This window comes from Callorhinus ursinus, unplaced genomic scaffold (genome assembly GCF_003265705.2).
Source record: "Callorhinus ursinus isolate GAN/ISIS: 27379988/994484 unplaced genomic scaffold, GSC_fseal_2.0 scaffold9, whole genome shotgun sequence".
NCBI classification, from domain to species: domain Eukaryota; kingdom Metazoa; phylum Chordata; class Mammalia; order Carnivora; family Otariidae; genus Callorhinus; species Callorhinus ursinus.
The window spans coordinates 7,773,267-7,788,088 of NW_027397071.1; the positions used below are offsets into that span (position 1 = coordinate 7,773,267).

General features: G+C 57.2%; 1 protein-coding gene across 2 annotated transcripts; it reads left to right on the forward strand.

Moving 5' to 3' along the window:
• The first annotated feature begins 201 nt into the window (after positions 1-201).
• Positions 202-14,501, forward strand: INKA2 (inka box actin regulator 2). Of its 2 annotated transcripts, XR_012379320.1 has the most exons (3): positions 202-587; positions 11,455-13,672; positions 14,252-14,501. XR_012379320.1 is itself a non-coding variant. In XM_025872419.2 (2 exons), exons 1-2 carry the CDS (start codon positions 552-554, stop codon positions 12,280-12,282), a joined length of 864 nt encoding a protein of 287 aa, XP_025728204.1. In that variant the 5' UTR covers positions 202-551; the 3' UTR covers positions 12,283-14,501. The 2 variants fall into 2 exon arrangements, 1 of the variants encoding a protein (XP_025728204.1); XM_025872419.2 differs by having other exon boundaries at positions 11,455-14,501.
• The last annotated feature ends 321 nt before the right edge of the window (positions 14,502-14,822 follow it).

Below are 14,822 nucleotides of genomic sequence, written 5' to 3' on the forward strand. Positions count from 1 at the left end.
GTGTTCCTTTTCTGATCGGAGTTTGGGAAACAGGGTTGAAAGAAACTAAGGCACTCGGCCTCTTACTGAGACCACTACCCAGTGCCCCCCCCGCCGTAAGACGCTGCTATCTCTTTATGACCAAACGGGGATCACGTGCTCTGTTGGGGGACGTCGGTACAGTCTGGCGTCACCATACCCCCGGCCCCCCTGCGAGGACCAGGTGTCGCCCGGCCAGTCCCCAGTCGCCGCTGCCCCAGCCCTGTGCCACCACCCGCGGCAGGGTCCACTGGCCGCAGCCCAGCCCGCGGCCCCCGGTGCGCCCGTCTCATTGGCTGAAGGCATTCTCCCCTGAATTCTCATAGGCTGTCCCACTTTTCCTCCGCCCCCCGCACGGACCGCGCGCCGCGAGAGCCAGGGAAGCTGCTCTAAGTCCGGGCCTTGGGAGCCGTGGCTCGGCTCGCCGCTGCGAGAGGCGCGGAGCGCGGGGGCCGGGGGCCGCTCTTCCCACCCGGGGACGCTCTTGCGGAGCCGAGCCCGGCAAATGGGCGCACGAGGAAGAGAGCAGGGAAATGGACTGCTATTTGCGCCGCCTCAGACAGGAGCTGGTAAGAGCGAAGCGGGCGCCAGGGGCCCGGAGGACAGCTCCGCCCCGACGGCACCTGGTCCCCGCCGCGGGCCCCGGACCCGGGAAGTGCGCGGGCGGAGGAAGACCAGAGAGGAGGGGACGGGCAGGCAGAGGGCAGGGCCTGGCCCGAGGGAAAGGGCCGCGAGGAAACTTGGAGCAAATATTTGTGAGAGTGAGGCAGACCCGAGCAAGTGACGGAGACCGAGCAACCCAACCCCGGACCGAAATGCGCCCAGAGAAGGCGCCGGACACACGGGGGCACGCTCCCAGACGGACGGCTGCTGGGACCGCTCGGGGCGCCGGGAGCAGGGCCGGGCGCGCGGGCCGGAGGGCAGCCGGGGACCGCTGGCTCGCGGGGAGCTGGCACCGCCTGAGGCCCCCAGCCCCGCCGGGCTTGGCAGAGCTGGCGCGGCTGCGGGGGCAGTCCGGGCCGGCTGTCTGCCCGGGCTTGTCTGCCAGCGCGGTGGGGAGAGGGGGGCTGGCAGCTGGAAGGGCGGGGGAGGGCCCCGCGCCGGAGGCGGGGCGCCGCCTGGCAGATCGCGAGCGGAGCTGCGGGGGCCCGGCCAGATGTCAGGGCCGGGCGTGGGGAGTGCGGAGGGAGCTTGCGGAGGCCAGGGGTGCAGGGGTCGGGAGAAGGAGCTCCGTCTGGGACCCGGGCATCACCAAAGTGAGGGGGGAAGGGTGCCCCCAAAACTCCGTTAGGTTGATTCTCACCGACTTCATATACCACCCCCCCCCACCCCGCACACACACCTGCCACGTTTCTGGTTCCCGCAACCACCCGAATTCACACAGATATGCACGCCCCGCCCCACCTTGGCCCCCAGGCCCACCTTTCTCTCAAGCCGACTCCCTCCTGTGCCTTTGCCTCTGCCTCTTTTTGCTCTTTTTAGTTTCTCTCGGAGCGGACCTCTCCTCGGTCTCACTTTTCTCCCCTCTTCTTTCTTCCTACTTCCCAGAGCCAGGGGCACCCAGGCTCTCAACAGCACACCTGGGTCCATGGCTCTCCAGATTCCATGACAGCCTGTCCCGCTCCTGCAAACTCTGCACTCCCCCCCACCCCCACCCCTCCAAACTTGGCAGCTGCCTCGGGGGCCAGTTTTGGGGGAGGGCAGCTTGCAGAGCAGGTGTTCTCACTGATGCTTCCTGGTCAAGGCCCCCAAGCACTCTTCCTGTCTGTTCCACTCCAGCGTGTTTCTCAGGTCAATGGTCCCTTCTCTGGAACTTCCTCTTCAAGCCCCTTTTGTGGTGACACCCAGATGGGAAAGTTACCCAGAGAAATGCTGTCTAGGTGAGGGACAGAGAAGTGGCCACCGTGTCCCTTCCCACACTAGTGTTCCCCTGCTTCCCATGTCAGTTTGGGATGGTCAGCCCCAGCCCACACGTATACAGTTCTGACCCTTCCCGTTCATTTGTCCAATATCAGAAAGGTCAAGGTCATCACAGATCATGTCTGAAGTCCAAGGCCCATGCTGAAAAAAGAATCTAATAGAGTCTTCTTTTTATGCTTGGAATCTGGGACCACACCACCCACCTCAGGATCTGCCTTAATAGAGGGTTTGTGGGTGTTCCTGGCATAGACTTGAATTTTAAAATCCTACTGATTTGCATTTTTTATAGCACCCTAGATGGGAGGGGGTGAGGGGAGGAAGACAGTCTGTGGATGCCAGGAGAATAAAAAAGGCAAATAGGAATCTGCACTGAACTGAGCTCCAGGTCTTGATTTGCACCCTCTCCTGCCAAGGACTTGAGCCCCCCGTCCCTGAGAGGAGGAAGGGGAGAGGCTGAAGTCACCACGCTCCCCATTAGCTTTCATTTGGCCCTTTGTCTGAGCAGCTTCAGCCTTTGACTCTCTTGGAGAGGAAGCCAAATGCCTGGCCTGGGGCCCAGAATGACACTCAGATGGGAGAGCTCTGCAGCCTCCCCCTCCCCCACCCCCACGGTGCCCCGCCTCCTCCCCCGTCCTCCCCTTGTGCCAGGCTGCCCAGAAATGAGACAGAGCAGAGTGACAGGCAGAGGAATTAGAGGCTCCTTTACTCCCCAACACCTCAGCCCAGTGCTTAGGTAGCTGAACCAAACCTCAGTGCCTCAGTTTTCCCAATGGGAATGAAGAAGAAAGTAGAGCTGAGTTAGCCCAGGCTCAGCCCTTTGGCTCCTCTAAGGACTGTGAGGTTGACTTCAGTGCAACGTGGCTGTGACTAGGATAGGGAGAGTTTGTTTGTTTATACCCCAGGTCTGCAATGGGGTACAAAAGGCATACGGTAGTCTTACATCATGAGCTTGTGAGGGTGGGGGCAGGCGGTGGGGCTTGTGTGTTTATCCCAGGGAGAATCTTCCCTGCCACTGAGGGGGACTGTGTGTTGCCTGGCTTTGCCTTAAGTTAGCATGTGCTCAGGAATGGCCTGCATGTAATACCAGTCACATTCTACATTCATTTATGCCACCAAATCCCTTCAAGAAGCCTGTGTCCTACAGACACTGGGTTAGGCTGCTGGAAAAGGAAACGTTAACAGGTCATGACATTATTTTTGTCAGGGGTGTTCTGTGTCCCCTCCTGCACCCTGGCCCTGTCCTTGGCCCAGAAAATCTAGACAAGAAGAACATGCTCCTGAAAACCAAAGTGGCAGAATTTCTCAATTTCTCGGAGCAGAAAACTTGCACTCTAACAAGTGAGCCCTGCGGGGAGGCTAAGGGTTTGGGGATCCTGGCTCATTTAGGTTGATGCCTAGAGGACTGGCTCTCTCCCCCTGCCTGGAAGGAGACCGGGATCCGTTTCAGGGATGAAATGGGGCAGGAAAGTAGCCACAGCTGACACACTTCTTCATTAGGATGAGGGGGTCAGAGCTGCCACAGCTCAGCAGGGAACATATCTCTCTCCCCTCCAGCCACCGGAGAGGGGCCCTGCACGAACACAAGGCCTTGGGACCAGCTGTTCTTACACACTGCTCCCTCGAGGGCTTCCAACAAATGGGGTAGACACAGGAACACAGAGAAAGCAGATGTAAGATGCTCACAGCGTGTTCCTCATGAGTCAGGACCAGTGTAGAGCAAATAAAGAGTGTGCAGAGGCTGAGCGATAGGGGTTCAGGAAGTCCAGCCAGGCTAGGAAGGCTTCCTGGAGGAGGAGGAGGTTGATGGAGGCCAGCTCCTGGAATGCCTGTCCTGGCTGAGGCATGATGAAGCAGCAGAGGGACTTCTCTGGGGCTGGAGAAGGGCCTTCTAGGACAACTCCATATTCCTAGAAGGAAGTTATCTATAGCCACTAGTGGCCACAAGTTCAAGAGGTTCTGACACGTGGAGGAGGACCAGAGCCTAAGGGCAAGATAAGAACAAAAGAAGGTGATGGAAGAGATATAGTAGGAACAGCCTTCAACTCTTGGGACCAAAGAGCCAATTTCCTGAGGCAGAAAAAAGCTTTTACCAAGGATCTCCTAATGTGGCCTCCTTTGACGTTTAGAGCTAGGGTGAAGAACCCGGTGGGGTCAGTGAGGGAGGAGTGTGGACTGTGGGACTTGGGGGCAGGCCAGCTTGAACTCAAATCCTGGCTCTGTGTGACCCAGGCAGATTACTTAACCCCTCTGTGCCTTGGTTTTCTCATCTGTAAAGCGGGTTTTTTAAATTTTAAAACAATTTTTTTTAAGATTTTTATTTATTTATTTGAGAGAGAGGGAGAAAGCGCAAGCTGGCAGAGGGAGAAGTAGGCTCCACGCTGAGCAGGGAAGCCAACACGGGCCTCCATCCCAGGACCCTGGGATCATGACCTGAGCCAAAGGCAGACACTTAACCGACTGAGCCACCCAGGCGCCCCTAAAACAGGGTTTTTAAAATACCTACTTTATACAGCCACTGTGAAGATTAAATGGCAGCTGTCTGTCCTTAGCCTGTAACACTGTGCCTGGCGACCTCCTGACGGATGGATCAGGCTGGTATGCATGAGTCATTCATTCACAGGACACATTAACTGAGTTCTTCCGATGTTTAAAGCACCTGACCAGACACTAGCACTGTGGTTACAAATACAAACAGACACAGATCCCGCCTTCGGGGAACCCGCAGTTCAATAGGGGAGGTAATAACAATAACATTTATTGGGCCCTCGGTGGCTCAGTCGTTAGGCGTCTGCCTTCAGCTCTGGTCATGATCTCAGGGTCCTGGGATCGAGCCCCGCATCAGTCTCCCCGCTCAGTGGGAAGCCTGCTTCTCCCTCTCCCACTCCCCCTGCTTGTCTTCCCGCTCTCACTGTGTCTCTTTCTGTCAAATAAGTAAAATCTTAAAAAAAAAATAATAACATTTGTTGATGTTAACACTTACCGATATGTCAGGCATATAATGGATTCTGTCATTTAATTGCCAAAGCAACTCGAAGTTGTACTTCCCTTATTCCCATTCTATAAATGAGACATGGGGAGGTTAAGTGAGTTGGCCAAGGTCATAGAACTGGTAAGTGGCAGAGAGAGGCTTCAAACCCAGCCAGTCTGACTGCAGAACTTACACTCTTAACCAGTACATGTAGTCATATGTCCAGTACAGAAATAGAGGGGGCGTGCTACATAGAGGCACAGGCGCAATGCCCCGAGAAGGGAGGAATTAGCTCCAGCGGGGGGGATCAGAGAAAACTCCGTGGAGAGGTAGCATTTGAGCTTGACCTTGAGGGATCAGCAGGGAGGTGACCAGGAGAAAAACAGCATTCTAGGCAGATAATGAAGCAACAGGAGCGCAAGGCACCGAGATGGAAGTAGAGGGGATGTTTGAAGACTACAGGAGCTTGGCTAGGGTATAGGGTATGTGCCGAGGAATAGTGAGCAAACAGGGCTGAAAGAATTGTTGAGAGCAGCCCACTGGGGACCTTGAATGCCATGCTAAAGGGCCTGCCCTTCTCTATGTGCGCGGCGAGAAGCAGGATGGGAGACGTGCCCTGGGATCTAGGAGGTGCATGGTATGGGGTGGAGGGGAGGAGGGAGGAAACTGAGGCAGGAGGATGAGTTAGGTGGTGATCGCAGAGCCCATGCAGGAGAGTAGGAAGGCCTGAACCAGAAAGGAGAAAAGGAAGGTAACTTCTGGAGGTCCTGACTGGACTGCCTGCAGCAGAGAGGAGCTAAAGCCGGTCAGGGGAGGCAGGCTCTCTGCGGGGCAGGGTTGGGCCCCTCTCTCCATGTGTCTGCCTCTTGCCCGAGCACATGGCCCCTGGTAGATGGTTCAGTCAAGAGAGGGCTCATCCATTTCGCACTTCTTTCTTTACTCCCCGCCCTCCTCCAGCTCTTGGCACAGTTTCCTCTTTACCTTCCTGTTGCGCGTCCCAGCCAAGAGCAGGGGACTGTGAAGGTCCCTATTCACTGGACTGGAGAATGGGCCACTTGGCAAAAGCAGGGCTTTTCCCGTTTCCGGCCCCGAACCTCCTTGTAGCTTCCAGAGGGGCTGAAAGGAACTGTGTGGGGGTCTTGTGAGTCATGGAGGTGGGGGGGGGAGTGAGGCAGGGCACACTGCCAGGTCCACGGGCAAAGCCGGAGCCTGTGTCAAAGGATTCTGGCTGAGCTGGGAGAGGGCGTGAGATGGATGGATGGAGGGCACAGCTGTGGGATCAATTGGGGGCCTAGGAGAGGGCCGGGGAAGGTTGCCGAGGATGCTGGTGTCACTTTCCCATCGCCACGCCTCCCGTACCACAAAGGCCCAGCGAGTGCCAAGGGAGACAGTGCTGTCCGTGGGCAGCTGACCCCACACTACCCCCGGAGGGCACAGCACTGCAGGTCCAGGACGGTGGGGTCTGCTTCCTAGAGGCATCTTCCCCTTCAGCTTCAGATAGACAGGCCTTCTTCCTTCTTCAGATGATTCAGTGAAGAAGCTCCGTCAGTGGAAAGCAACTGAACTGGGTCTTGGAGTCCCTCCAAGACTTCGTGCTCTTCCTCCCCATAGGATGATAACTGTGCTTTGCGTGTCGCATTGACTAAAACCCCACGGGGCTGAGAAGCTACATCATGATGACACGGGAAGCCCATTGGCCTGGAGTAAGAGGGCCAGGCTTGGAGGCCCAGTCCTCCTGAGTACGCCTCGGACCCCAGGCAATGGATCTGCCTTTGCACTGGAGGCGCTCGGGATGACATTACGTGATACTCAGATGAAGAACTTGTAGTTTTAGGTAGTTACCATCTGTTTATGGCAAGTGTATGCATTTCATATAAGTTCCTACATGAATACGTTTATTTACACAAACAGATTTACATGCAACATTAAGTAGGAGATGAGCTCCTCCGTGGATGTGGTGAAAACCGAAGACAGTCTAGGGAAGGATGTCGAGGAAGAAAATGAACATCTCAGATTCCTTTTCTTTCTCCGTACAGTGGGGTCACCAGCTTACCAGAGTAACTGTAGGGGTCTGACAAGGCGAGAGCGAAGAGCATCACTTTAGGGCCGGAATCCTCTGAGGTAGGCAGCTAGGACTCCCGTGGAGGGTGCCCGGGGGCCATCGAGCTCTCACACACACGGAGGCACTTTGAACTGCAGTGGGAGAGACTGAAGCGTGATGTGAAGAAAATTTTAGGGGATGCCTGGGTGGCTCAGTTGGTTAAAGGGTCTGCCTTTGGCTTGGGTCATGATTCCGGGATCCTGGGATCGAGTCCCATGTCAGGCTCCTTGCTCAGCAGGGAGCCGCTTCTCCCTCTGCCTCTGCTGCTCCCCCTGCTTGTGCTCTCTCTCTGTCACTGACAAATGAATAAATGAAATTAAAAAAAAGAAAGAAAGAAAACTTTTAGGTTGAAACATTTCAAGGCCCAGGAGGTGCCGGGAGATAGGAGATGGCTGGTGGGGGCAGGGGGTGCTTGCAAGGAGGGTGGTGAGACCTTCATGGTCTTTCTCAGCAAGAAGTCCCACACCCGTCTCTGGGATGTACTGCTGGGGAAGTATGTCCGATGGTGGAGCAGGTCTGCCTAGCATGCGTGCGGGTCAGTGAGCATGACTAGGGGTGGACAGAGGGAGGTGGCTGTTAGATCCACTCCCACTCAGACTAATCAGAACAAACTAGACCCTCTTAGGGCTTTTCCAACTGGCCCCCGAGGGCAAGCTGGGTATGACTCGGTCCCTGTCCTGAGGAAGGACCTGAGGCTCTGGCACTGGGAGGCCAGAGAGGAACTCAGACCCCCACAGTCTGGGGACCGGGATTTAGTGGCGATCATTTCTAGTTCGGCATCTTCTCTGGTTTGGCCCCTCTCCTTTGCTCCCACCCCGCACTGCTCCCTCTTGGGTTCCTGAGGCAAGAGAAACCCTGGGATCTGCGAAGGTCCCACGCCCCAGACGAGGACAGCAGCTTGCCCTCTGGCTCTTTCTCCTGGGGTGACATCATTCCCCTCGGGACTGGGAAAGGCAGCTCGCTCTCAGTCAAGACCCAGCTGATGCCCCGGCCTCCCCACCTCCCACACTTCCTTCTCCTCCGGGCTTCCCTCTCACAGCTGTCTTCCGCCCGCAGTGTCAGCACCGTGGCTGGCCCACCCAGCCGGCCTGAGAATGGGCGAGAGGATGCGGGGCTCCCCTCTCCTTCCCCGGCTCTTCCTCTGTGGGGCACAGGGATGGGACCGAAGAGATAGGGCAGGCGTCGTGTTTTTCCTTGATCGCACCGGTAGGTGAATGGGGTCCTGTCATTACTATGTGCTACGGTCTACTGAGGAAGGAGCGTTCTGGAGGTTCTTAGGAAGTCTTACGGTAACCGCCAGAACTCGCCTCCAGGTCACGCACAAACACTCATGACCTCACCTCATCTGGCCAGAGCTGTACGAGTAAGAAACTCTTATTCCCATGTGGGAGAACAGAAACTGAGAAACAGTTTAAATAACCGTTCCCGCTCATACAGGTGCTACTATGTGGCCGAGCTGGGATTTGAACGCTGTGCCATCTGTCTCTAGAACAGAAAACCTCAACCAGTGCAGAATATCATTTTCCATAGGGGTGTAACTTCACCGCCTGTTTACTTAAATGGGGCCTCTGTTTTATGGGCAGCCCTGAATTCATACATACCCACATAACATTTCTCACTGGAAAACCGTACAAAATGTCAGCATTATTTCTTCAGGATTTTTCCATACTGGAAGAGATTGAATAGGGTCATTTCATTCCTCCCACTGCCTCTGACCTGGACTGTGTTCAGCCTTCTGGAAGGAAGCCTGCAAGCTCAGACTCCTTGCCCGTTGGTGAAATGCAGCCGCGAGCCGCATCCCTGCCTCTTTCTCCCTGTGGAGTGTGTCACTGCCTGAGGGCAGCAGGTCTGGAGAGATGACTTGCGGCATTCAGGGGTACTCAATATGTTTCCTGCGTGTGTGGCAGGGGCAAGGGGCTAGCTAGGTTCTGCAGAGACCTAACAATGTGTAGATCTCCGATCCTGCCCTCGGTGGTAGATGCTCAATGAATGTCTCACGAACAACTGAGCCTTTAAACGTGTGGGGGCGCTGGGGCGGGGAAGTGAGTAGCGCTCCAGGGAAGGGCATTTGAGGTGTGTCACGGAAGAGGTTCTGACCCCAGCCGGGGGCACGCATATGGGGACTGAGACACACTTCCGAGTGACATGATCACAGGAGCATGCTGGGAAGACTGATCTGGTGGCCGGAAGGCCTTCCAGGAGGCTTCTGCATTCCAGGAAACAGAAAAGCAGATGTGAGACATCTGGGGATAAGAGCAGGGGCCCTGGGTGGAAAAGCCAAAAGGGACTCTGAGGTCTAGGTTGGGGTGAGGAGGAAAGGGGCATGAGGGAAGGGGCAGAAAAAGGGAAGTCAGAGAGGCAGTGAGCAGTTAGAGACCTGGAGGCGTTTGGTTTGAGGCTTAGGGTCTCCTCCGACTCTGCCCTGGGTCTTCTCAGCTGCAGCCGGCCTGCCTCAGGAAGGAGAAGTGGTCAGGAGGCTGGAAGCCAAAGAGGTCAGAGAAGGGGCCATCAGCAAGCACAGCCACCTCCCAGGCTGCATCTCTTGCTGCTGTAGCTGCCACTCAAATGGAGCCTGCTCGCCCGGGCAATCTGGCAAATCCCAGGGTTACCAGGGCCCCCCCCCCAACCCCCGACCACCATGCTCAGCAAAGGCCTCCTTGCCTGCAAGGACAGTTGTTCCTCCGGTCGTTAGTGCGGCCGGCTCAGGGGAGCCCGCTGTGGTGCCCCCGCCCCCGCCAGGGTTGGGGTGGGCAGGGGAGGGTTTGACCCAAAGCTTAAGACGGTCAGCTGCCCGTGCTCCCCTGAGCACCTCTGTGCCTCCCTTCCCAGTCCCTCCAGCTCTCCACCCTGTGGGCTTAGTTCTGTGCATTAGGACAAGGCTGAGAGGTAAGATGACCCCAGCGGGTCTCTGGGGGGCTTAAGAAACAGATGGTCCCCTCACGCGAGGTTTGCTGTTAGTAACATGAGCAGATCTGGGGAGGGAGCTGGCGGGACCAAGGCAGCTTGGACTGTGAATGTTATCAGACCACGCATCCCCTGCCCAGCCTCCAAACTCGGCCCTCGCCCAAGTCAGCCTCTCAGCCCCTTCCAGCTGGCACCTGGGACCCGGGCCTTAGACGCCCACAAAGGGACTGGGGAGCTGGCCTCCAGTGTCCCCACTCTTGGCCCGAGCCGTGGAGCCAATTGGGCTGAGAAGGCAGGAAGAGCAGGGGAGCCAAGTCGAAGAGCAGCTGAGGGAGGACAGGTGTTTGGAAGGCAGAGAAGGGGTGGGAAGAGCTTCTGCAAACAGGAGCTTCCTGGCCTCCATCTCTCTTTCCGGGCTGGCCAGATGTGCACAGCAGTGAAAGGAAACCCCCGGCCTACCCCTTTTCTTCGGGAATCTGAGCTCCTTGTCTTGCCCTCATGTTCCTTTCCAGCCTTCTCCACGGCCCCGGGGAGGACAACGCAGCCCTCAAAGCCCAGCCACTGCCCCGCCATCCTGAAGCAGGCAGGGCTTGGTAGTTAGGGCCATAGTGTTGGGAGTGAGTGTCCCGTGTTTGAGTCCCAGCCATATGAGCTGCGTGCGTGACCGTAGGCAGGCTACTTCAGCCCCACCAGGGTTAACTCGTTAAAATGAGAACAATACTAGCAACCTTATAGGGTTTGTACAAAGATCCTAAGAGGTGAGGGGCATAGAGCGCTTAGCTCAATCCCTATTAAATAGTAAAAACCTGCAAACTGTCGTGGCCGTCATCATCGTCGTCATCCTCATCTCGGGGAGGCTCGGCAAGAGGAGGGCACAGCACCTAAAGGGTCAAGGGTGGCCACCACAGCTGCGTGCACCCTCGAACCGGTCTCAGCTCCACCTCCTCTGTTGACCTTGAGCAACTTACTCACGTGCCTCTTCCCCCTCGTCTGTAAAATGGCAACAAGACTAGTCACTACCTCATAGACTAGTTGGTGAGATTAAAGATAGATCAACTCAGGGCGCCTGGGTGGCTCAGTCGTTAAGCGTCTGCCTTCGGCTCAGGTCAGGACCCCGGAGTCCTGGGATCGAGCCCCGCATCGGGCTCCCTGCTCGGCGGGGAGTCTGCTTCTCTCTCTCCCTCTCCTGCTGTGCTCTCCCTCTCTTTCAAATAAATACATAAATAAATAATCTTTTTTTAAAAAAAGATTAATTGATAGAAGTGTATGCATAGTCACATATATGTGGCTGAGGACAGCGCCTGCCTTAGCATGTTAGCGGCCATTCATATGTTATGCAGCCATACCAGCGTTGAGATTCCTCCTCTCCCAGCTCTGAGCTGCACTGTACTGGGCCCCACGGAGGTGGGGTCAGTGGCCGGCTGGAATGACCCTGGAGATGTGTATGTGGGCAGTGGGGAGTCTAGGTTCAGGGCCAATGAGGGGCAGCGCTTCCCCCAGCCCCTCACGGCTCACTGGCCTGCGCTCTCCCTCTCGCCCGCAGATGTCCATGAAGGAAGTGGGTGATGGCTTGCAGGACCAGATGAACTGCATGATGGGCGCGCTGCAAGAACTGAAGCTCCTCCAGGTGCAGACAGCTTTGGAACAGCTGGAGATCTCCGGAGGGAGTCCTGCCCCTGGCTGCCCGGAAAGCCCCCGGACGCAGCCCGAGCCCCCTCCATGGGAGGGTGGCAGAGGTCCTGCCACGCCTGCAGCCTGCCCCACCTCCAACCAACCTTCTCTTGGCGCCAAGTTTCCGTCCCATAGCAGTGCCTGTGGGCGGGACCTGGCCCCCCTGCCCAGGGCACAGCTACCGGAGCACCGAAGCGGTGCCCAGCAGGGGCCCGAGCTGGTGGAACCGGAAGACTGGACCTCCACCTTGATGTCCCGGGGCCGGAACCGACAACCTCTGGTGCTAGGCGACAACGTTTTTGCAGACCTGGTGGGCAACTGGCTGGACTTGCCAGAAGTGGAGAAGGGTGGGGAGAAGGGGGAGGCGGGGGAGCCCAAAAGGGAGAGGGGCCAGCCCCGGGAGCTGGGCCGCAGGTTTGCCCTCACAGCGAACATCTTTAGGAAGTTTTTGCGCAGCGTGCGGCCTGACCGAGACCGGCTGCTGAAGGAGAAGCCAGGCTGGGTGACGCCCACGGTCTCCGAGCCCAGAGCCGCCCGCTCACACAAGGTCAAGAAGCGGAGCCATTCCAAGGGCTCTGGGCATTTCCCCTTCCCGGGCACTGCAGAGCCCAGAAGGGGAGAACGTCCTTCCACCAGCTGCCCCAAGGCCCTGGAACCCTCACCTTCTGGCTTTGATATTAACACCGCTGTTTGGGTCTGAGTCCTAGAGACAGAACATTGACTGAACCCAACATGACCGGGTCCCAGTGCTGGGCCCTGGGAAGGATGGGGTGTGGGCACTGTGGCTTTCAAAAGCCTAACTCCGAGTTCCTTTCCTCCAGAAAGGAGGGAGAAGCAGCAAGAGTGTCTGGAGCAGGGCTGACCAGTGTGTGGTTGAGAGAGGCTGTGGTGGGGGCTGGCTGGTGGAGAGGTGAGAGCTCCTGGGTTGAAAGAGAGACATTGAGAGAGAGAGTGGCGCTCACTTTGGGACTGCAGGTGACAGTGAGGGGCCGGGGGAGGAGACCAGGCAATCCTGACATTCCTTCAGGGCCCCCAAAGACCTCAGTTGAACATTCTGTATGGATTAGGGCCCTGGGGTCTCAGGTTCCCCCAGAGAGGCCCCCGATCTGGCCCCAACCTTATAAACCATTGGCTTCCCTGGCAAAGCCCTGCTCCAGGCACAGGCATGGAAACCCCAGCCCTCCTGGGATTGGGATCAGCAGATTCCCACCCCCACTCCCTGTTGCCTTTAAGATTTCAGCCCATACCCGTGTCCTGAGACATGGGCCGAATAAGGAGTGTACCTAGAGGAGTACTTGAGATAGCCCTATGTCTTTTCAAAAGCACAGGAAAGATATTTATCTGTATAGCACTTTAAACGTTGGAAAGCCTTTTCATATCTTCTGAGTAAGCAAGTAGGGCAGTTACCATCCCCATTTCCCAGGTGAGGAAGCCGGCCTAGATACGCCCCCTGCGGGCAGGAGGCACACCAGTGCAGGGCTGGCCCGAAGGGCCGCGGCTGGGCCCTGGAGTCATACGCGCTCCTTCCCCCGCACCCCGCCTCCAGCAGAACCCGCACCCGGGACACAAGCACACGGGCGTCCGTCGGCGCGGCCAAAGTGCGCCCATTCGAAGGACGCACTCATTTTTAGATTCCCAGCCTCACCCCGTGGCCTCCCTCCCCGCTGGGAGCGGAGGCCCGTCTGGCCGGACCAGACCGGCGGCGGGGAAGGGGAAGGGCCGGGCAGGCAGCTCCGCTCCCATCGCGCGGCGCCTAGAGCTTTCCTGGAGCGGCGCACGTGGCCCTCCCGCCCCGCAGGGAACGCCCGCTGGCTGGGAAGAGACAATGCGGGTCCCTCTTTGGGCCCGGCCCCGCCCTGCAGGCCCTCCCCCTCTCCTCCCCTCGCCCCTCCCGGCTGAGCTCCCCTCCCGCCTGATGGGGGGTGACAGCGCAATTAGACGCAAGCAGCCTTCCCGCCCTCGGAGCATTAACAGCAAATTGGAGGAGAAGAATAACAAGCGAGGCGCTTCCTGCATCCTGGACCCCTGGAGACCAAGCTGGAGGAGGGAGGAGGCTTCGCGCGGCAGCTCCACAGCTTGAGGTGGGGCCAGTTAGGGTCACTGTCAGACCCCCACTCAGTCACAGGGGAGATGTTTAGTTCTTGGTGGCGGAAGCTACCGGACGGAAGGTGCTACTTTTATGTATTTTCTCCAGTGCTCGCTATTTGCCCGGCAGTGTGCAGAACCATGCCTTCCAAACTTCAGAATGGCCCTAGAAAGTACCATCTTCCTGGTAAATCAGTGGGGGCTCTTTAGGGGTCAGAGAGGCTGCCCAGATCAGGCTTCGAGCTAATGGAGGAATCAGGATTTGGAACAGGATTGTCTGGCTGCAAAACGGCCTTTTCTCCTCTCCCTGGAGTTTGCCAGTAGAGCCAGCCCTTTTCTGGAGGAGCAAGCCCCCGCTCATCCTTTCTGTCTCCCCAGGGAACTGGGGTAGTTCAGGGCAGGGTGGAGGCCCTTTGGCTGTGTCCGCCTTGCTGGGGGCGGGGCGGTGAGTGTGTGTGTGTGTGTGTGTGCGTGTGCGCGCGCGCGCGTGTGTGTGGGTGTGTGTGGGTGTGTGTGAGAGAAGGGTCCTCACACTGGGCCGTGGTGAAGTCACCAAGCTCTCAATCCGGAATGATTCCACCAAGTCCCCTCTTGGCCATTCATCTGTGACTCATGTGTTCCGTGGACCGGCCATCGCAATCCGGACCAACTGAACCGAACTTTATTGCGCACCTCCCAGTGCCAGGCACTGCGACAGGAACTCAGAACAGCAAGGAAAAGGACCTGGCTCCTGGCTCAAGGGGTTCAGTGAGAAGCAGCAACTCCTAACCCATCGGTTGGCCAGAAGGGATCCAAGGGAAGGAAAACTCATCTTAACTCGGGCCAGAACAAAACAGTCAGAGCTGGGAGTGAACTGGTCGCGATAGACTCCCAGCCTTGTGCTTTGCACTCTACCCCACAAAGTGTCCATTTCTGCTCCAAAAGCCAAGTCAAGAGGAACAACAACAAAACCTGTCCTCCCCATATTATCCATGCATGGATAGTAAATGGAATGCTCACTGTCCGGTGGGGGAATTTTGCCCTGGTCTTGACTGGGCTGGTGTAATGCCCTCATCACTAGGTCATGCTTTGCTAATGAAAGACTATGGCCAGTTCATTTACACACACACCCACCACCACCACCACCACCACTAGTTTTTCCTTTTCCTTCTTTTT

Excerpts from the sequence above, each read along its gene's own strand:
- INKA2 (XM_025872419.2), top strand. The coding sequence starts at position 552 with ATGGACTGCTATTTGCGCCGCCTCAGACAGGAGCTG. Across the intron at positions 588-11,454 it reads GCCGCCTCAGACAGGAGCTG|ATGTCCATGAAGGAAGTGGG; the intron begins GTAAGAGCGAAG and ends TCTCGCCCGCAG.